Consider the following 23,533-nt stretch of genomic DNA (forward strand, 5'->3'; position numbering starts at 1 on the left):
GGACTGCACACAAATGGAACTTCTGCATCAGGCCCTCCACACTCAAGGTGCCAGCTGGACTTCAGGAACTCTAAAAATATCCCCCAAAATAGGTTTATATCCACTTGTGTTTAGGAGGGGAAGAAGTCAAGAGCTTGCCTCAGATTCTTCAAGAAATTTTCAGGTCACAGAACCCTAACTCTTACTTTATCTTATCCCCCAAAATCTTTAAAAAAAATTCTACTTGGGTTCCTGTAGTAAAGACTACTTACTTTGATAGGACCATCGAGACCTGAAATGCTGAGAGAACCTAAATGTTGGGGCTATCTGGCCAACTTGAGATGGTGCCCTGAGAAATTATCCTGAGGGGACTCGGGCATGCATCTTTTCAAATGGCATTATCTCTTCAGACCAGAAGGCTGGCAGTTGGAAAACTTGTACTCTCATGTAGTAAATTTTCTCAATTTCCACATCCCTCTTACAAATCAGATAATCATTAAGTCAGAGTATCCCCATTAAATTAATGAATATAAATTTAAAAATACATAAACACTGATGGGTAGGCATGGGGGGGCCATGCTACTTTTATATTCCATGTTCAGAAATGATCCCTAAACCCAGGAATGATAATTGTGATAATCATAACTATCTTACCACGGAAATGACTGCTCTCCTTCCTCCAAAATTTGGCTGTTGCCAAAGGTCTAGCATTGCTAAAACATAGTATGTTATAGTCTCAATTCCCATTTGAAGACTTTTCTATATATATATAAAAGTTCTCTTTTTTTAATATTTTAAAAGTGCACACCACCCAAAGCACCCTGTCTAGGGCCCGCCAGAGCGGTTGCCAGGGGCTAGGGGTCGGAGAAAGGACACTCACTGAAGGAGCCCATCGGCGGGCCCACCCGCCAGCACGTCAGAAATGACGATGGACGTTTCTCCATTTTCAAAGTGGGGGTTGTCTCTGCCTCCAGACACTGCAATTCCAAATCCTCTTTTGGAATCCTGTTCATCAGAGTTAAGAGAAAAAAAAAATCCTTCCATAAGTGGCTTTCAGGATTTATTATAAGCACCTGATAAAATAAAGGTCAAACCAACAACCAGAGACAGCTCAGGAACAGAGGGTTTACAGAAAACAAATGAGAACAAAATAAAGCATCATCATGGTGAGCTGACAGGTTTATAAAGGGAAATTTCTTATCTAAAGAAACAGCCTTGGGAAAGCTGGAAAAGATTGATAGCACAGACTGCAGTTACCATGAGAAGCTGGCTGGGGATGGGAAAGAACATCTGTCCAAATAGGGCTGTGCTGTCCTAATCACCAACCGTCCCTGCTCTCCGGTCCTGGCCTGAGCTGAGTCCGTGCTAAAACCGTGTTTTTAAAGTATACCTTGAACTTCTAAGTTAGGTGAGCCGGTGGTTTCATTTTAATGTAGGGTGAAAAAGAAGTAAACAGATTTTCAAGATAAAATAAAATCTGAAGATAAACTCAGTTTTGAGATCCTATGAGAGAGCAAAGTCTTAAACTCTTTTCTACATGCATATACGATGGAAACACAGATTAATTACATCCATGATTGGTCTAGAAATGTGTAACAGGGAACTCAGATAACACATAATCCTAATTCATTTCAGTGTTTAAAAGAGCTAAGCTCCCAGTTTTCACCCAGATGATAACAGGTATGTGTGACTATAACCCTAAATCAGGGTTTGATTCTGTAAAAATCTACTCAGGGAATAAAAGAAAAAACCTTCCCCCCAAAGAAAAGTTCCCACGTGGGGCCCACGATGCCAACTGATGACGAACGACGACAACAGGCTGAGCTGTTATCTGCTAATCACATGGCTTTGAATTTGGCAGCACCATCACCTGCTACCTGCTTTTACGCAGAGGCAGCTTCATCCTTCATACCAGGCCTAAAATGTCTCTCGCCTTTGCCGATTTGGGGTCCACAACTCAAAGAGTATGTGAAATGCTGGTGGAAGGGCACGAGACAGCAAGCAGAAGATGGAGCAAGTAGAAGACGGCTAGAGTTGAAAAATGAGACCTAAAGGGGTTGGAAGCCCTGGACTGAAGAAACCGTGACTGCTGCTCAGGAGGTTTTGGCACCTGAGCACTGATCTATTTTTTTCCATCCGGCTTAACTTAAGACACATTTATCTAGGAACCAAATTTTCACTGAAGACAGGGTTTGAAGTTCACAGTTCCAAGGGTAGAAAGAAAAATCTCCCTTTGGGGAACTTATAATCCCTCTAGGAAGTGACAGAGACTGAAGGGAATCAGAGGAGGACTAAGACCCCTGTGGGGCCCAGGAAAATCACAGCGACGCTGACCAAGGCACCTTGATGGAACAGACTTCAGGACCCCGAGTGCAGTTCGAGTCTAGCTCAGCCACACACAAATCATGTCCCGACTTCCCACTTGCTCGTCTCGAGTAGGGCTAATACCTATCATGCTTACCTTGAACTTTGTTGTCAAAACAAAAAGGAATGGAGCTAAGATCTATTAAGCAACGATTATGTGTTAGACTCCATGTACTGGAAGCTCTTTGTGTTACCTCATTTAATCAAGAGAGGCAATACCTGTGAAATGACTTTAAAAATAAAGTAAAATATATTTCCATCTGGCATTACTTCTACTTTCAATCCCGTGGGGGGTGAGGAGGTGACTAAAATCAGATTAACTCAACACCTCTTAATATAATCAGGAGGGGGACAAGGAATACAACCCATCACTCCTGACTGCTAAACCAATGTTTCAAAATTTGGTTTGGGGCTGGCCCCGTGGCTGAGTGGTTAAGTGTGCACACTTAACCACTCAAGTTTGCACACTCCTCTTCAGCTGCCCAGGGTTTCACTGGTTCAGATCTTGGGCTCGGACATGGCACCACTCATCAAGCCATGCTGAGGCGGCGTCCCACATGCCAAAACTAGGACCTACAACTAGAATATACAACTATGTACTGGGGAGCCTTGGGGAGAAGAAAAACAAAAAAGAGGACAAAGGGTTAATCTCCATAATATATAAAGAACTCACACAACTCAACAACAAAAAAATCAAACAACCCGATCAAAAAATGGGGAGAGGACATGAACAGACATTTCTCCAAAGAAGATACACAGATGGCCAATAGGCATGTGAAAAGATGTTCATCATCACTGATCATCAGAGAAATGCAAATCAAAATTACACTAAGATATCACCTTACACCCGTTAGAATGGCAAAAATAACCAAAACAAAAAGTAACAAATGTTGGAGAGGTTGTGGAGAAAAATGAAGCCTCATACACTGCTGGTGGGAATGCAAACTGGTGCAGCCACTATGGAAAACAGTATGGAGATTTCTCAAAAAATTAAAAATAGAAATATCCTATGACCCAGCCATCCCACTACTGGGTATCTATCCAAAGAACTTGAAGTCAGCAATTCCAAAAGTCCCATGCACCCCTATGTTCATTGCAGCATTATTTACAATATTTACAACAGCCAAGACGTGGAAGCAACCTAAGTGCCCATCAACTGATGACTGGATAAAGAAGATATGGTATATATATATATATATATATATATATACATACAATGGAATACTACTCAGACATAAAAAAGGATAAAATCATCCCATTCACAACAACATGGATGGACCTTGAGGGACTTATGTTAAGTGACATAAGCCAGATAGAGAAAGACAACTCTGTATGATTCCACTCACATGTGGAAGTTAAACATGTAGACAAAGAGAACAGATTAGTGGCTACCAGGGGAAAGGTGGGGTGGGGAGTGGGCACAAAGGGTGAAGTGGTGCACCTACAACACGACTGACAAACAACAATGTACAACTGAAATTTCACAAGGTTGTAAATTATCATAAACTCAGTAAAAATTTTTTAAAAAAGAGGAAGATTGGCAACAGATCTTAGCTGAGGTGCTAATCTTTAAAAAAAATTAATAAAAAAAAATTTAGTTTGGACTTAAAACTGACTGAAGGACTTACAAGCTACATATATGTTATAACTAAAATGACCAAACTTGTAGGAGCCACCTAAACGTCCTTAAACAGTATGGGTTCTTTCCATTCTTCCCCTCCTTTCTCTTTTTCCATAACCTATTCTTTCTGGAGATAGGTGAATGCACTACTAATCTCTATAATTTTCCATATTATGTGACCTTAACCAAAAAAGATAGTAGCATGCAGGTCTTTGTTAATTTGGTAATTATTGCCAGCTATCACCTACGAAGCATTATCTGCTTCAAAGGGGGGAAAAAGTGTTTGGGCAAAAATAACTAAGATCCGTGATCTAGAAACTGAGGAACACAACTGCAGCTTGTAGGAGACGCGCAGCACTCACCTTCTGCAGGGTCACGGTGTGCTGCTCCCATATCAGTTCTTCCATGCCTGGGGCCTGTTTTAAAAGAAGCAAAACGAACCTGATTAAAACCACAAACGTTTCAATGCCAGAAGCAAAAATTATAATTCAAAATATCTCACAGTAAAGTCCAGCTCACGCTTTCAACACATCAACAAGAATTGCTGTTTTTTAGGAACATTATGCTATCTATTTTCAGATACACTCTCCTTTGATGAAATGGCAGTCCTGACAGGACCAGAAAATCGGCGAAATGCACAGTGAGAGATACACCCTAAAAAGAATGGAACATTAAGTGTTGAGCCCATTTATTATCAGCACTCCAAAATCCTTCCAATAGAAATCAAGATAGTTTCAAACAGAAATTTTTTCATTCTTTTTTTATAACACTCTCCCCATCCCCCAGCAAAGGCAATCTCCCAGGCAAGTTTTCTGCATTTTATGTCTAAAAGAATCCAGGGTCTTCTCACAAACAGCGCCCCCAACTGGGTAATCTGTGGGTTTCCCCTTCTCCACCAGTATATTGCTGGGTGTGCAAGACGAAAATGCCTTCATAAAAAGACCACTGGGGCTTCAGTTTCTGACAATATTCCAAAACAGATGCCTAGAAAAACCTGAAAACAGTGGATATCGTTTTTAAAATAATAGTAATGCATTAAAGTCAAACTGCCTTTGAGGAGAAATCCTTAAAGCCTGGAAACGCCAAGAAAGCTCAAAGCCAGAGAGAGAAGTGAGCGCTGAAGCAGGCATTTACACAGGAGCCTGGGAAGAGAGAGAAACTGGAGGATCCAACAGGCTGGAGATCGGATCCGAGAGGATGAATTAGGGGCAAAAACACCACCAGGCAGATGGAGACAGGAGGACGCTCGCCTGTCTCAGCCTTGGCTCTGGGTAGAACAGAAATAACTAAAAATACCTCCCTAGAGAATTCCTATCAACAGACCTGTGCCACACAGGTTCAGGAGTGAAATTCATGTTATGGATATGCCCACACCCCTCAAAAACACTCACACCCAAAACAGTTCTGTGTTGGGGGCGCCACTCAGGTACACAGAGGCAAATGCAAATTCTCTCCAGAATAGACTAAAAACAGGCTTCGAAGAATCACCCAGGTAAGCATCTGAGAGACAGGAGTTCACAATTTAAACACACACACAAAACAAATCACCACAAGCGAGAGTTAAACAAAAAAACAGGAGAATCAAAGACGAAACATGGGAAATAGTCACAGATCAAAAAAAAAGTATGTACAATATGTATCATGTTTATTATAAGAAATTAAAAGGAGAAACAATGCATAATGAAAGAACAAGAGAACATCAAAAATAACCAAGCAAACTCGAAAAAAAAGCAAATAAAATTTTTAGAAATGAAGAAATGTATTTGAAATTAGGTAAACCATTGATTAAATCACATACTGCGCACAGTTGAGAAAATAATTAATGAATAGGAAGACAGATGTGAAGAAAATGCTCAGAATGCAGCACAAAGAGTGAAAAATGTGGGAAAGAGAAGTGAAGAGTAAGGAAGTCTTACAAGGAGTCTTTGATTTCCTGAAGGAGGTGGTAAGAGAGGGAGGAGAGATGCGATACCTCAAAGGCTCTTCCAGAACTGCAGATGTTTCAGGTTTTTCAGTACATCACAAGCAGGGTAAATTAAAGAAACACGTTAAAATACATGGTAATCTCACTGCAAAAAAAGATACAAAGATCTTGAAAGCAATTAGAAGAGATTACCTACAAAAGAACAGTTAAAACGGCAGCCAACTTCTTAACAGCAGTTACAGAAGTGAAGTCAGTAGAATAATAGCTTTAAAACAACATCTGTTGATTCAGCGGGCAGAAAACACGTTTAAGTAAAAACAAAAACAAAAATTGGGGCAGATTTTACCATACACTAGCAATAATAGAATTTCCAAAGGATAAATTTAACCAAGAAGGCAAACAGAGGGTCAGCCTGGTGGCATAGCGGTTAAATTCGTACGCTCTGCTTTAGCAGCCCAGGGTTTGGAGGTTCAGATCCTGGGCACAGACCTACACACTGCTCATCAAGCCATGCTGTGGCAGCACCCCACATACCAAATGAAGGAAGACTCGCACAGATGTTAACTCAGCAACAATCTTCCATAGGCAAAAAGAGGAAGATTGGCAATGGATGCTAGCTCAGGGCTAGTCTTCCTCGCCAAAAAAAAAAAAATTACACTATTGGTGGTGAGCCAGATGCAGTCTATACAGAAACTGATAAGTAATATACACCAGAGCGGCCGGCCCCATTGCGGAGTGGTTACGTTCGCGTGCTCCACTTTGGCTTAGCAGCCCAGGGTTTCACTGGTTCGAATCCTGGGTGTGGACATGGCACCGCTCATCAGGCCATGCTGAGGCGGCATGCCACATGCCAAAACTAGAAGGATCCACAACTAAAAATATACAGCTATGTACCAGGGGGCTTTGGAGAGAAAAAGGAAAAATAAAATCTTTAAAAAAAATGTACACCTGAAATTTCACAATGTTATAAACCTTTATAACCTAAAAAAAAAGTTTCTTCATCATGATGACTGTTTTTCCAATTAAACAGAGAGAGAAAGAGAGTTAGTTTTATATTTTCTGGTCTGTCCGTTGTTGGTGGAAGCCATGGAAATATAAATGAATACAAACCTTCCAGGGGGCAAATGACCAATATGTATCAAAATCTAAAATCTGCATATTCCTTGGTCAAGCAATTCCAGTTCTAGAAATTTATTCCACAGAAATATTTGCACAACTGCACAAAGACATACGTATAAATTTATTTACAACCACTTTTAATTTTTTAAATAGATAATCATGAAATGCCCAACAATTGGAGATTGGTTGCACATCTATAGATCTATACTTACATGTCTATTTGGGGAAGAAAAAAAATCAAGATACAAACCATCACTGTTTTCATTCCTATTTTCATAACTATATATATTTATATAGGTATATAGGGAAAAGACTGGAAGAATAAACGCCAAAAAATGTTAAATTTCCCCAGGAGCTGTGGTACGGCAGAGATTTTTCTATGAGCACATTTTGGAATACATTTTTATTTTAAAAATAGAAAACAGCAAACTCCCTTTTGAAAGCTTTGGATTTAAATTTTATCATTTGGCCAAATAAATGAATTACTACAAAATTCCATTTTAAAAATGTTGTCCAAGTAGAAAGAATCTGGCTTTGAAACGGACTGTTCTTCCATAATGAGATTTTGCTGTCTTTAAGTATGCCAGTGCTGCCTGCTGGGGTAATTTAAATTAGATTTGTCAGAGACAGGATTAATCCCCTACTGCCAATAGGACTGAACCAAATTCCTAATCAATCAGAGCTCGCCAGCTGCTGACCAACTTGACATGAAACTGATCAGACCATAAGGGGCTTCACCTTACACAGGGCTAATGGGTTATGACATAAACCATTACCGACTTAAACATAATATTAAAAGAATATGTGTTCTGTTAAACTAAGTGATAAATATAAAATCTTCATTTTAAAGGTGAGGAAACTGGACTGAAAACAAATTTTAATAGCTCCTTTGAGCATTAAAAATACACGACACCTGCGTGCTGAGCCCACAGTGCTGTGACTTTTTGCAAGTCTCAGAGGAAACCCTTCCTTACTGAGACCCTTCCTTCATTCATTCAAAAATATTTATTGAGCAACCACTATGTGGCACTTGGGGTACACTGCTGTATAAAACAGCCAAAGAAGGGGCCGGCCAGGTGGCGCAGCAGTTAAGTGCACACGTTCCACTTCTCGGCGGCCCAGGGTTCGCCGGTTTGCATCCCGGGTGCGGACATGGCACCGCTTGGCACGCCATGCTGTGGTAGGTGTCCCACATATAAAGTAGAGGAAGATGGGCAGGGATGTTAGCTCAGGGCCAGCCTTCCTCAGCAAAAAGAGGGGGATTGGCAGCAGATGTTAGCTCAGGGCTGATCTTCCTCAAAAAAAAAAAAAAAAAATTTAAAAAGTTAAAAAATAAAACAGCCAAAGCCCACGTGGAGAAACCAATCACGGTGTGCCCCAAAAGCCAATCACTGAGTATCTTCCCTGCCTCTTCTATCTGTTCTTTTTTCAGAACACAGAGCACCCCACATAATCACACACATGCCTCAGAACATCAGCTTGTGTACATCCCCTGGGACAGGCTGCCAGCCTGTAGCAGCTTAGCTGAGAGCTGACCTCATGCCTTTCAAACTGGGCTGCTGGGCTCTGGCCCCACCCAACCTGTGCTGGGCTATGCACAGATCAGAGAGCTGCTGTCAATATTCAGACTCTCTCTGGGTGAATGGCTGTGGGTAGCTGCTAAGCATTTGGGGAGCTTTATATGCAGGGCCATAGGAAGAACATACATATAACAGAGTTAAAGGTACACATATTCCACTATGCGATGAGTCCTCTTCAGGGCAGAGGCCCAGGAGAAATGCACAAATATATGTGCACAAGGATACACATAGAATTATACTATTAAAATGCAATACTGCAATGAAAACAAACAAGAGCCACACATACCACAACACAGACGCAACTCAAAACAAAATGTTGGGTGAAAAACATCCTAGAAGAATTTGCAGAGTGTGATATCATTTTTATATGATTCAAAAAGCAAACCAAGGTTTCACAGCAATGTGAATGTATACTGCTGCACTGGGCACTGAAGAATGGCTGAGATGGTAAATTTTACATTATGCGTTTTTGACTACAATAGGAAAAAAAGCCAACAAACCTAATTTTTCGTTGGGGCCGGCCCCAAGACCTGGTGGTTAAGTTCAGCACACCCTGCTTTGGTGACTCAGGTTCGGTTCCTGGGCACGGACCCACACCACTCGGCAGCAGCCATGCAGTGGTGGCAACCCACATACAAAACAGAGGATGACTGGCACAGGTGTTAGCTCAGGGTGAATCTTCCTCAGCAAAAAACCCCCCAAAACCAAAAAAAACTTTAAAAAACCATTTTTTTGTTTAGAGATATTTGTATGTATTGTATGTGTGTGTGTGTGTGTGTGTGTGTGTGTGTGTGTGTAGTAAAACTATAAAGAAAAAGCAAGGGAACGAAAAACACAAGGTTCAGGATGAAGCGGCCTGGGGATGAAGCAGAGGAGTGGGGAAGGAACTCGCGTCCGTCTTGGTGAGGGTCTCCGGGGTGTGTGATGGACTCAGGGATATGGATTTTATAATTATGCTTTACGATTCAGATACAGAATTCTGTTACATGTACCAAACATTTCGTAAGCTAAAAAATGGGGGGGGGGGGGCGGGTGGAATAAATGAACATCAGTGGGTACCCAATTCCCGGCCAAGGATCTTATACCAAACACCTTTTAACGCAGTACAGAGTCTGCAAAGCGAAAGAGCGGAAGAAAGTGCGATGATTTCAGCTGGAGGGAGGGCAAGGCAGGGCTGGCGGCTGAAATTGGAAAGGTGCCTGATAGGCAGGTGAGGTGGAGAAGGAAGGAGGCCAGCTCTGGGGGAGCAGCAGCGCACAGAAGCCCTCTGGTCCCCTTCTCACCCAAGAGTCAACACTCCGTGCACCAGCAGGATCTGCAGCCGCCCTGCACCCCCTCTTCCTCATCACTTTCACTTTTCATGGAAGTAGTGTTGACAACAACCCCCTCGATACTATAACGGGTCATTCCTGGACCACACAGGAAGTTCAAAGTGAGCCTGTTTTTCTGTCATACACAAAAAACTTTGCGTTAACGATAAGGTGTTTACATGAAGAATGACGAGAAAGGGACGAAGACAAATAGTTATCTGATCTTTTAAAAAATATCCTCTAGCTGTTATAAGTTTCTTTCCCTTGAAAAATCCTGGCCGAACTGGTTAAATCCTATAGTTTACATAAGAATACAGAAGTATGATAAAAACCAAGCAGAAGGCAGATACCAAAAGTCTTCACTGTCCTGACTCCCCCAAAAGGCAACTTTTAGGCTTTTTGTCCACAAACTGCTGCTTCCCAGGGATGGAGGCCACAGCTAAAACTAAAGATGAATTGGAATCTGCCCAGAAGGGACATGCTTGGAAAAAATCCCAAGTCATAAAAGTGAACGCTCCTGTGTGTGACAGTATTACACGTGTTCAAACTAAAAGAGAAAAAAGGAACATGAGAAAAAATTTTTTCCTATAATTTAGAAACCTACATATAAGAAAAGGAATATAGGTTTCTACAGTACAAGGAAGCAAAAAGTTTTACCCCAAAACAAGAAATCCCAAACACAAACGACTTATACAAGGCAGTATATTAAAGCTACACGCAGCAAGCAAAACTGTGGGTGCAGATTGCCAACACATGGAATACAGCAGCCTTTGATTCATAAATCCCATAAGAGGCTATCAGTTTCATGCAAGTCTGCTAAAAATAAGATGAGTATTTCAAAAACCCACACTGACTAGAATCTGCATCTGACGGTTTGATACTGAAAGCTGCCAACAGCACAAGAACGGAAGAGAAAGGAGTCACTGTGAGAAGGCTTCTGCTTCCCCCCCCAACCCCCCCACCCCCCGCCAACTTCCCACAAAGAAAGCTTGGGAAAGAAAAGGGGGGGAGTTTGCAGAGGGACTCACACGGCCTTTCCATCTCCTCAACTTTTTAACAGCCTGGATCCACATCCTCTGCAGGACCTGAGCAGTCTTCATGGTCTCTGGAGGGTACTCAGCCAGGCTACTGCCTACATCCCAGGCTGCTCACCCATTGCCATCACTCCACGTGGTTACGTAAGGCGGATACAATAGTGGCCCACATTCCCAGCAAATCCTGTTGTCATCTCGCAGTGACACATCCACACAGCAGGGACGCCAAACGCTTTGAAAAGCACCGCTTGTGAGGGAAAAAGGAAAGCAGTCTGCATTTGAACACCACTTTCACAGCTTTCTGTTCCTCCCTCTCTCCTGGGCGAGGGAACTAGAGAATTTGAGTCAATATTCCTTTTAGACATATAAAATGATTCAGTATCTAGTAGAAATTAAGAAAGCAGGACATTCTAGAACAATACTATGGAAAGGAATATTTGGAGAAGTATTTATATACACAGACCCTTCCATATACACACACAAACAAAAAGCTGGTTGGAAATGCACTGGTAATATTTTAGGCGAACTGAATTGCTACTGTTACATAGAAACGAAAAGGCACAAAGATAAGATGTTTCACATTCTTGGAAAAGATAAGACTTGGGCAGCAAAAGGCCAACTCAGGGACAGAGTCCTCACTCAGCAGAATTTTCTCTTCTCTCTAAACTTTCTGTAAATTTAGCAGATAAAAGAACAAAACAGAGCCCTGCTATCTGTTTCTTTCTTTGTCTTTACCACTTGGGGGAGAGGGGTTTGAAAAGCACATTTCTAGGTTTCTGAATATCTAGAAAAGATTGTATGGGATGCCCGGGGCTTCAGACTGGGTTTGGGATTTCAGAAGCCAGTCCGGGGAGCCTGTGATCATTCTCACTACCATAGTGTAGGTCACACCAATGGACTAGACCAAGCCATTTGCAAGTGAGGACTACACCATCAGATCTGTTTGAGGTTGAGATGTGCGATAAGTTTGGGCCACAAGATGGAGACCACGTAGGGAGCAACTTGAAGCAGAAGCAAGAACGTGAGTTTGAAAGGGAGACGATCTGGGGTGCAACCTCTGTTGTGTCACTTAGCTGTGGGGCCTTGGATAATCTGCTTCCTCCTTTATAACACAGGGAGAATACCACCTCCACCTCAGCGGCCAATGTCAGCATGAAATGAGGCCACCACTACCAAGTGCCTGTGCTGAACAGGCAGTCGAAATGGTCATGTCCTTCCCTTGAACTCTACAAGAATCAGTTCTTCGTAAGTGCTGGAACAGCAAAACAAGATGGGAGGTGAATGAAAGTTTGTTTCAGACCTTACACCCAGGAGAGGAGAAAGGACAAAAGAGCCGACTGAAGGAGGAACCTTGGAGCTAAGTAGTCCGGGCCGTGCAGACTTGGGCAGGGTCCCTGCACACCAGCGGGGCTAGGGCCCGGCTCCTTGGCTCATGGGGCCCCAGGGGCAAGAAGTACAGGAATTCTGGGAGGTGTGGAGGGGCTCAAGCCAGCCCATTCCTTGACTCTGACAGTCCTTAAGAAAATATCTGGGTCTCCCTGGTGAGGAAATAAATACTTCTTGCCCCTAAATTTATGCATACTGCCCAGAAGTCACAGGTGTCCTATAATTTAAGGATTCCAGATTCTTGTACAGTGATTTCCAGAATCAGTTTCTGCCCTAATTCTTCTTCGTAACTGTGCTAAAAACCAAATAACATTAAACGTACCAACTTAATCATTTCTAAGTGTATAGTTCAGTAGTGTTAAGTACATTCACATTGTTGCACAACCAATCTTCAAGACTCTTGTCCTGCAAAATGTACACCCTGAAAATCTGCACGCATCAAACAACTCCCCATCTCTGCCTCCCCCAGCCCCTGGTAACCACTGTTGTACTTTCTATGCATCTGAGCGCTCTAGATACCTCACCAAAGTGGAATCACATGTGTCTATTTGGGACTGGCTATTTCACTTAGCATAATGTCCTCAAGTTTCATCCTGGTAACGTGTGTCAGAATTTCCTTCCTTTTTAAGGCTGAATAATATTCCCCCATAGGCATATACAACATTTTGTTTACCCGTTCATCCTCGATGGACACCTGGGCTGCTTTCACCTCTTGGATACTGTGAATAACGCTGCTATGAACATGAGTGTGCTATTACTAGTTCTTTACTCATTCACTCAACAAATGTTTACCAAGTGCAATGCGCTAGGTGCTGAGGATCAAATGAAAGTCAAAACAGATACAGCACTCTGTTTTGTGCTGACCCAGGAAGTTTGGCAAGACCCAGCACCTGATCCAGTTGGGTGAGTGGGGAGCGGGGGCTGTTTCCACAAGCAAGGGAGACAGAGATGAAGCCTGAAGAATGTGGAGGGGGTTGTGCAGGACCCGAGGAACAGCACAGGGCAAAGACCCTGAAAAAGAAACGGGGAGGGGCCAGAGGGCATGGCCAGCAGAACCACCGCAGCCCGTGCCAACCAGCAGCTGTTCTGCCAGGACGTCAAAGGGACGTTTTGTGGTGGACAGCTACCTCCATGAGAAGATCTCAAGAGTTTAGCGATTTACCTCCTCAAAGATTCCTAACCTCCACAGTCACATATTCAGAAAATACTTACCGAGCAGCAACTAGACACCTAGCCCTGTAAATTGAAGACGAATGACCCTAAGTCATGACCCTAAGCAGTCACAGGCCAGTGGGAAGTGGGCCACATAAACAATTATCCGTACTCAGTGCAACTACAACAGCAGACAAATGTACAAGGTTCATGCATTCAACACATATTCCCCGATACCTACGACTTGCCAGACACCGTTTTAGATGCTGCAGGGGTACAAGCCAAAGTCCTTCCCTCACGGGGAGGATTTTAATAGAGGAAACAAACAATAAACAAGTAAAGAGATATTATAATCGCAGGTAGCAATAAGTGCCATGGGCTGTGACACTGGAAAGAACTAATCCCAGGAAAATCTGAACAGCTCTCCAAGGAGAGGGAAGAGCAAATGCAAAGGCCCTGAGGTGAGAACCAAGCTTCTTATTTCATGAAAGAAAAAAGGCAGTGTGGGGCTGGAACAAGATGAGCCACAAGGTAATGGCAAGTACATACTGCGTGAAAGTGATGGCGTAAGTGGGAGTTATTCACTGGGGATGGGAGGTCTGGGGTGCGGGGAGGTGTGCCCGACTACAGGAAGGCCCTCTCTGCCACTCAGAGTTCTACAGGAGCTCGGTGCTGAAGGCTGGCTGACTTGCCAGGTCGGGGAACATTGTAGGAAGATGGACCAGCATAGCAGAGCAGGAGGGATAACCTGCAAGGTGTGTTCAAGTCACTGAAAGTCCTCAGTGCGGCTGGGCAGTAAAGTGCTTAACAACACACACAGGATTCTACAATCTCAGCATGGAAACAAGTGCGGAAACAACTTAATCTGCAGCTTGGGGGTCTTAAAACCCATACCCTCCCTGGAAATAGGAGACAAAATGAGAACTGGAAAGGAAGGAAGTCATTAACATTCAGCAGAGCTCCGCACCAGGGCTATGTATACAGTTTTTCACTGAAGGCCCACAACTCTGTGAGCAGGCCTTGACTGCCCCCCATTCCACAGATAGGAAAGCTGAGGCCAGAGAGTTTACCCAGCTAATCACCACCAGACAGAGAGGTGAAGATGGTGCCCGGCTCCAGACTGAACCCCTTTTTCACAAGCAGAATGTGATGTGTGCTTTGCACACACTAAGCCCTTAGTAAGTGTTATGTGGGTAGCTGAAAGGAAGGAAAGGAAGGAGAAAGGAAAGGCGGGAGGAAGAAAGTAAGAAAGACTACAGGAGTCCAAATAGAAATCATCAAAGTTTCCAAGAGGCTCCAAACTGCAGATGTGAAACCTGTGGACATTAATAAAAGAAACCTTAACTAAATTGGAGTGGGCAAGATCTGCAGGGAGAGCTCTCATGCCCTGTCATTCATCGTCAATCACACCAAACAGGAAGAGAGGGACGCCTGCATCTTCATCTTCCACAGGAAGTAAAACTACTTTACGACTGAAGGAAGATTTCTCTCTCCACCTGGCAACAGCTCAGCCAATGAGAAACACCACAGCTCAGCCAATGAGAAGCCATTTCCACCCCGAGCTGTTACTTTCTCCCAATGGACTTTCCTTTAGGACAGCCCCTCCCACTCCCCCGTTTCCTCTACAAAAGCAGCTCCCCTCCCTTGTTTTCCAGATTTGCCTGTGGTTCGCTATAGCACGCACATCCCCAACTGAAATTCTTTAGGCTATTCCTGAATAAACTCATTTTGGGGGTAAAATAACAGGTGAATTTGCTTTTAAGTTGACAAACCTTAGGAGAACATCACCCCACTATAATGGGTCAATGGTTTTCTGCATCAGAATTCCTCTGATATTTTTATGGTGTGTCCACTATGTCATTCTAGAAGGCATCTCAAATCCTTGGAAAGAGAGAGTATAAATAGCCAGCCAACCTTAGGATGGGCAGGCTATGGTTTGAGCCGAGAATGGGGCTTCTGTGGTCTCCTCCTCTCCCCCCATGAAATCGGTCTTATTTTAATGGTTGTGAAGGATTTAGTCAAAATTCTGCTCACTGGACATAATTCTGAGACACCCATCAAATAAATAAACAGGAACTGCTTTTTCCCAGAGAAGACAGAAAATGAGCTCCACTCTCCCTCTTCCTAAAATGAGTAATTTTTAAATTTATAAACTAAGTTCCTTGGCTTTGAGGCCCTTGCCTGTGGTCTCTTCAAAGGTAAATCCTTCCTGGTAGCAGTAAACTAGTCAGCAGAGAATTAAACAACCCCTTATGTAATTTCTGGTTTACCAATAAAAGTCTTTCATAGTTTACTCCACAGTATTTCACTTTCCAATACAATCACAATGCTATCCCCAGCTCCTGACCCTCCCTTCACAACTCAGGGAGGCGAGTGCTGACAGGCAACAATTAGACCCGTGGGCACAGTGTGCTCACAGCACACACCTCACAACAAACACAGCCAGCGTCTGACCAGAGGTAAGAAAAAAACCTAAATATAGAAGTTTAAAGATGGGTTTCTGATAGGTCATCGGAATTCATATGATTAGATTCCAGACCTACCGCTGAAGGGTACCAGAGTTACTGAGTTTTTAACCACATCGCCTTTTATTTACCTAAGGGAAAATTTTCAGTGAACATTTAAGTAAGCAATGAGGAACTGGCGGAGGATGACAGTAAGCCTGGAGGCACGCTCTGTTGTTTTGAAAGCAGTTGTGCTGAAATATAAGGAGCAATGAGCCCAGACTCCAAGAAGACACTTCCAGCCAAGACTCTGACTCTCCAACTTACCCATGACCTTGGGCACCCAAGCAATTCCAGTGCCACTTGGTACAAACAAGGATATGATCATCTATTTCACAGGGTGAAAGAAGGGAAAGTCCCGCGAAAGCATTCTCTGAAATCCAGGCCAGTAAACCTTCAAGTGGGAGGTGAGGTGGCCATAAATACCCTGAGAATGGAGGCCATACAACATGAAGGTAAGAGCTCTGTAGCCCATCACACACACCTGGGTCCAAGCTCAGCTCCCTACACATGCTCCGAGCTCTGTGACTTAGAGCAGTTCACTTGGTGAGGCTCAGTTGCCTCATCTGTAAAATGGGACTCACAATCCCCAGCCCATTATAATTGCTGAGAGAAATGAATGAGGCAATGCTGGTAAATTAATTAGCAGCAAAGTAAAGTGACCTCTCCCAAGTAAGAACTGCCTGTTTTCCTTCTCCCAGAAGAGCAGAGTAAGTATAGTAATTAAAAATGCATCATGGAACCCAAGAGAATGAAAAATATACGCCCAAACAAAAACTTGTACACAAATGTTCACAGCAGCATTATCTACAAGAGCAAAACAGTGGAAACAACCCAAATGTCCATCAGTTGATAATTGGGTAAACAAAATGTGGTATGTCCATACAGTGGACTATTTATTATTCAGCCATAAAGAGGAATGAAGTACTAATACATGCTACGACATGGATGAATCTTGAAAACATTTTAACTAAAAGAAGCCAGATGTAAAAGGACAAATATTGTATGATTTAATTTTTGTAAAATGTCCGGATGAGCCAAATCCACAGAGACCCAAAGCAGATGAGTGGTTGCCTGGGGATAGGGGAGTTTAGGGGTAAACGGGGAGGGACTGCTGATGGGTTTGGGGTTTCCTTTCAGGGTGATGATGACATTCTAAAATAGATAGGGTGATGGCTGTACATACAACTCTGCATAAACTAAAAACCACAGAATTGTACACTTTTATTGTATGGTATGTGAATTATATCTCAGCAAAGCTGTTTGAGAAAAAAAAAAGAACGCGTCTGTAGTGAGAAAGCAGGGATTACAATCCTTGCTCCGTCACTTACCTTAGGCAAGTTACTTAACTGCTCCTTGCCTCAGTTTCCCCCATCCATAAAGCTGGGGCAGTAACAAGACCCACCTCTCCAGAGTTGTGAGAATTTAATCAGACAACACACATACAGAACTCAGGGTAGTGCCTGACACAGAGGAAATGCTCCGGCATTTTCAGCTATTATCAATATACCAAAATTGTTAGACTCATTTGACAGAAAAGACGACTGAAGTCAGAAAAGTAGAGTAACTTGCTCGAGGTCATACAAGTAAAAGGTGGCAGAGGACAGACTCTAACCCAGGTCAGTGTGGCTACAAAGTCTATATCCTTTGCATTGAAGAACACTGCCTCTCCCACAGTGCACCCATCGCGGCTTTCAAAAGCTACCTGGGACTGGTCCCTGGCCTTCAAACCAAAAAAATTCCACAGCTGTCGGTACTTGGGCCCCAGACTAGCAATGGATGCAATCACTCAGACAACTCAGAGCATCTTAATAAGCATGATGGTCATTTTCAAGTAGTTGGCCTGGGTTCAGTTGACCTGACTCAGTGACTCTTCTGCAAGGACTGGTAAGAAGAGGGTGGAGGAAGGGAATTGGGTCAGATTTTATTTCTGGCTCTTTCAGTAGCCAGTTAGGTTTAAGCTCCCTAATGGCTGCGCCTTCATGAACACATGTGCAAACCAGGGGGCCTGAAATACACCATCACTGACTGAACATCACAACATGCCAGACACCAGGCTAAGTGCTGTGACCATTAATCCTCCCAAAAACCCTATCCAATTCCTCCCTTTTTTACATACGAAAACCTAAGGCCTGATGATCCACGAAACAAAGAACTAATAAACCAGACTTGACTAAAATGACAAACTTCGGCTGTATGAAAGACAAAGTCAAGAGAATGAGAAGACAAACCACAGACTGGGAGAGAGTATTTGCAAAAGACACATCTTTTGATAAAGGACTGTTATTCAAAATACAGAAAGAACTCTTAAAAATCAACAATAAGAAAACTACTGAATAAAAAAACCAGGCCAAAGACCCTAACAGACACCTCACCAAAAAAGGCATATAGATGGGAAATAAGCATACGAAAAGATGCTCCACATCACATCTCATCAGCTAAATGCAAATTAAAATAACAATGAGACACCACTACAGACCTATTAGATCAGCCAAAATCTGCGACAAGGACACCACTCAATGTGGGCAAGGATGTGGAGAACTTTCCCTTGCTGGTGAGAGTGCAAAATGGTACAGCTGATTTGGAAGACAGTGTGGTGGGTTCTCAAAAAAACTAAACGTACTCTTAGCACACAATCCAGCAATCGCGTTCTTTGGAATCTACCCAAAGTAGGTGGAAACTTGGGTCCACACAAAAATCTGCACACAAATGCGTATGGCAGCTTTATTCATAAATGCCAAAATTTGGACATAACGAAAACGTCCTTCAGTAGGTGAATGGATAAACTGTAGTGCATACAGATCATGGAATGTTATTTAGCACTAGAAAGAAATGAGCCATCAGACCAGGAAAAGACAGGGAGGAAAGTTAAATGCAATACCACTAAGTAAATGAAGCCAATCTGAAAAGGCTACATAGCGTATGATTCTAACTATACGACATTCTGGAAAAGACAAAACTGGGGAGACAAGAAAAAGATCAGTGGTTGCCAGGGGAAGAGGGAGGAAGGGACCAAGAGGCAGAGCACAGAGGATTTTTTGGGCAGTGAAAATATTCTGTATGATACTATAAAGATGGAGATATGTCATTATCCATTTGTCCAAACCCCTGGAATGTACAACACAGAGTGAACCCTAAGGTGAACTACGAACTTTGGGTGATGATGATGTGTCAGTGTAGATTTATCAACTGCAACAAATGTGCTGCTCTGGGAGGTGATGTTGATAATGGAGGAGGCTGTGCACCTGTGGGCACAAGGAATATATGGAAAATCTCTGCACCTTCCCCTCAATTTTGCTGTGAACCTTAAACTGCTCTGAAAAAATTAGTCTTAAAAAAATATATACATATATGACCTGAGATATTAAGGAAGTTGCACACAGCCCCCCAGCTAGTAGGTGGCTGGTCATGTTCTGAATCCAGATCTGCATGATTCCAATTTTAATAAAATATGAGGCAAAAAAAAACACATCAGTAGATAATTACATTTAAGACTTCAATGTTCATAGTTCTGGTACACTAAGCTATAAAGTATAATTATCATTTAAACAGACCATTCTTATTTGCAATTACAAAGAAGCCATTAATAAGCTGAACAGAAAGGTGCTAATTTGGCAAAACAGACACAACCCTGTCTACCCTATGATTTTAAATCTGACTAAGCCCATAACAATCAGACACAGCTTCACTTTATAAAAACAAACATACCAACAAACTACCACCCCACGATAGGTACCAAGATAAATAAAATTATAAACTGCTTTATCAAAAGGCAGGTTAGAAAACCAATTATTAGAGTGCTCAGCTAAATCCTGCCAGCAGGGTTGGCCGTGATGGAACACACAAGGTAAACTATGCCTCGAAGACCCAGGGCACCATCAGAGGATGGCTCACACGGGAAAGAGTGACACGATGCTTCCGCCACATATCGATCTTCCTGGCTAATCCCCAGAAAGCCAGTGAGCCTACACACAGAGTCCTAAGTCTCAAAGCCACGCCTTTCCTATCATAACCAGGGAAGAAACGCAGGACCTTGAAGAATCTCATCTTTAGGTACCGTATTGTCACCACCTGGGAGCCTGTCAGAAACGCAGAATTTCAAGCCCTCCTCTGGACCTGTGGATGAGAACATGCATTTTAACAAGAGCCCGCACGTGACTGGTAGGCACATTGACACGGAGAGGCGCTGGACCAGCAGAGCTCTCCAACAGAACTTTGTGCCACGATGACAATGTCCTGTGGCTGCGCTGTCCAGTATGGTAGCCCCTTAGCCACATGCGGCTACTGAGCACTTGAAATGTGGCTACTGCAACAAAGGAACTGAATATTTACATAATTTTAATTAAATTAAATTTGTAAATAGCCACATTTAGTAGACAATTTATTAACTATATTCATAGCAGTCATTTAAGCTGTTTGCAATTTCTGGCTACCGTAACTAATACTATGGCAAATGTAGTTGTATCTGAAGCACTCCCCCCATATTCTGTAGTATTTCTGAATTAAAGAGCATCAACATCTCTAAGCCTCTTCATGTGTACTGACTCTTCTTTGAAAAGAAGTTCTAGCCATCTACAGTGCTGCAGCAACATGAGTCAAATGCCATATTTTTCAAACGCCATTTTGAGGAGAAAAAAATACCATTTATTTACAAAATACCATTTATTTACAAAAACAGTACTTGTTTTCATACTTTTAAGCATCCTTTTGGTAATCTTTTAAAAACTTCCCTGCAAGAAAAAAAGATTGTGGGGGAAAAAGAAAAGACTGAACGCCTTTTGTAGACACGTCAATAACGCTTAGCAAATGACACTTTGAAAACACTAATTTAACCAGCTCTCAGTAAGAGACACAAAAACTTTAAATTAAACCATTAATGTATGGATGCGATTAAAAAACTTACAATTTAGGGCTTGTACTGCATAAGCATTTGTTGTTATATATTTATACGTATTTAAAATATCAACTTGATAATAGAAGGTGTACTTGTATGGTGCATTTAGCACAAGTGTCCACTGCGTCTCAGGGAATCAACGGAGAAAAACAAAGAACTCCTCGGTCTGCACAGTGGCTCGGTCCTACTAGAACACACTCCATTAAGGGGAGGGGGCGGCAAAGACCAGAGACAAGAAGGGGAAAGGTGAGGTCTCCTGCATCTACCTCCCACACCGATGAAACGTATGAAATGTGGGAACCCGAGCCAGGCCGTTAAAAATAAGAAAAATGCAAATCAAGGAGCCTTACTAATGACTTCGACTTAATAATAAAACAGAGAAGTAGATGAAATTGAAGCAAGTTATACCAAAAGAGTTAGGCTTCTCCTAATTTTTTTTCTCCTGACAAAATTGAAAGAAAGAAAAAGTTCAGATGTTCGAAACCAGCTTATTTCCAAACTTAAAAAAAGACTTCATTCTTTGATCTAGTATCTTGTGTGCCATTATTAAATAAACTGAGTTAAACTGACAGTCCATAAAAAAATGTGTAGGACACTCTCCCCTCCACACACACATTGTTTTCCTTTATTGGTGAAATGGGAAATTTCAGATATGGGTCAACATTTTTTTTTTAATTCTGAATTAAATAACGTTGAGCTTCTCTCAAAAAAAATCCATTTTTGCCTAGTAACGTAAATTTTTGGCAGAAACTGTGTGTGATCTTAAAGCATAAAAAGGTACCCATCATGTTCCTTTTGTGGACTATGCTGATTATCAGGAAACCAGCAAAGGCCACGGCATAGTAACACACCTATAATCCACTAGGTGGCGCAATGACGCAGAAATAAAAAGGGAGAGACACCAGTTTCCCTTTAAATTTAAAATTTCAAAACGTAATTTAGAGGAAATTAGAAATGGACTTTAATAATGACAATAAAAGCCTGCCATTATGGCTTTTGTAAGAGGCCAGGTAAATGTGCAAATAGCAGGGGGGAAACCAAAAGTGGAAAATTGCACCTTTAGTTGTTGCTCATTAACATTAAAAAAACACAAAAGTGTTATTACAATCAATCAACACCCACAGTTTCCGACCCTGCTCTGGGTGCCACGGGATCGCCGAAGGAATTTAAGCCATCCGGAAAGGAGAAGACAGCACTTTCTACTGTTCATCGCTCCCTAACTGGTATGGAGGAATAGAATTTCAAGGAGAAAGAGCTACAGGAGTTGAAGTTTCACGCAGAAGGTGGGCTCCATCGTTGCTTCCTTCAATAAACATTTATTAAGCACCTCTTTCGTGCCAGGCTCTGTACTGAGCACTAGAGATTAAATGGTGAGGCTACTAAACACGGTCCTGCCCTCCTGGAGCTCACGGCTAACGCGGTCGGCCCTAAATCAAGGGTCAGTCAGCAACTGCAGAATGAAAACTGTGACGTGCGCCACGAGGGAAAGCACAGCAAGGTCTAGAGGAGGACTGGCCTCTCCAGGCAGACGAGGGAAGGCTCTCCCTCTTAGTGACCCTGCGGAAGCAGGGTATGCGGCCCCCTGAGGAAGGACAGGCAGGAGACCCCCACAGCTGGGGCACAGAGAGGAGGCAGATGGGGGACCCTGGTCTCAGGAAGGATCTTGGTCCCCACCTATGAGGAAAATAAGAAGAAGTCTGAGGCAGGTCGATGGCACAAGTGGGCGTGTATTTTTATCTGAGTCTAAATTCCTCACTTTACTGAGAAGCAGGGGAGAAATGCAAGCCTAGGTCGGCAGCCCCAGCAAGTTGTTGCATACAGGAGGCGGGAAGAAGGAAGAAAGGGAGGCCGGGCCCTGAAGTCCGCCTGCAGTAATGGTTTCCTCAGGGCAGCTGAGGCCAAGGGTTTAGGCACCCGTCAAGATCCCCTTCGCCTGTGAGGAAAGACCAAAGTAAAGTATCGTTTCTAAGGCAGGTTCCAAAGACACCTCTGCAGTCTGCTACTGAGGAGCGGGTAAGGAACTGGTATCAGGACACGCCTCAGAAATGTGTCCTAGGCTTTCTGAGAAACGGACGCACACACTAGGAAACGTCAAAGGACCCAGGGAAGCCACTGGGCACCGTCAAGAGTGTTCATCTGAAGGAGAGCAACAAGCCCCCAAACCTGTCCACCGAAGAAAATTCAGGTAAGGACCTCCCCTGCATTTGCCGATGACTCGGGCTTGGGTTTCCCCTCGGGGGTTGAGGGTGGGAGCCAGACAAGAACACAACACTCTCTCTCCAACCTTCCCAGTTTGTCAGTGGCTCAAGTCCCTGATTTATCACTAACTAGCTGTATAAACTCTAAGTTCTCTGAACATCTCGGGTGATAATACCCAGCGCACAGGGTTCTTGGGAGATGAAGCGAGAATTTTATGTGGAAGTTTTTACAAACTGTAAAGTACCACACAAAGGAAGGATGTTTCTCATATTAAATAAGCCTCACTCTAGGGGCCGGCCCAGTGGGGTAGCAGTTAAGATCGTGCACTCAGCTTCAGTGGCCCAGGGTTCACCAGTTCGGATCCCGGGCGCAGACCTACGCACTGCTCATCAAGCCGATCCCACATACAAAATACAGGAAAGTGGGCACGGATGTTAGCTCAGGGCCAGTCTTCCTCAGCAAAAAGA

General features: G+C 43.0%; 1 protein-coding gene across 27 annotated transcripts in view; it reads right to left on the reverse strand.

Moving 5' to 3' along the window:
* Nucleotides 1-23,533, reverse strand: part of TJP2 (tight junction protein 2) — a 116,062-nt gene that overhangs the window by 30,759 nt on the left and 61,770 nt on the right. For 20 of the 27 annotated variants that reach the window (XM_070590495.1, XM_070590510.1, XM_070590505.1 and 17 more), the window contains 2 exons: nucleotides 4,327-4,380; nucleotides 860-984 (listed from right to left, as the gene is read on the reverse strand). In XM_070590495.1, the coding sequence (XP_070446596.1) occupies nucleotides 860-984; nucleotides 4,327-4,371 (170 nt within the window). In that variant the 5' untranslated portion in view covers nucleotides 4,372-4,380. Of the gene's footprint in view, nucleotides 1-859; nucleotides 985-4,326; nucleotides 4,381-5,880; nucleotides 6,034-10,925; nucleotides 11,440-23,533 lie in introns of those variants that run through there. The other 7 variants (XM_070590511.1, XM_070590500.1, XM_070590492.1 and 4 more) reach the window with 3 other exon arrangements.

Source organism: Equus przewalskii, chromosome 22, assembly GCF_037783145.1.
Source record: "Equus przewalskii isolate Varuska chromosome 22, EquPr2, whole genome shotgun sequence".
Classification (NCBI taxonomy): domain Eukaryota; kingdom Metazoa; phylum Chordata; class Mammalia; order Perissodactyla; family Equidae; genus Equus; species Equus przewalskii.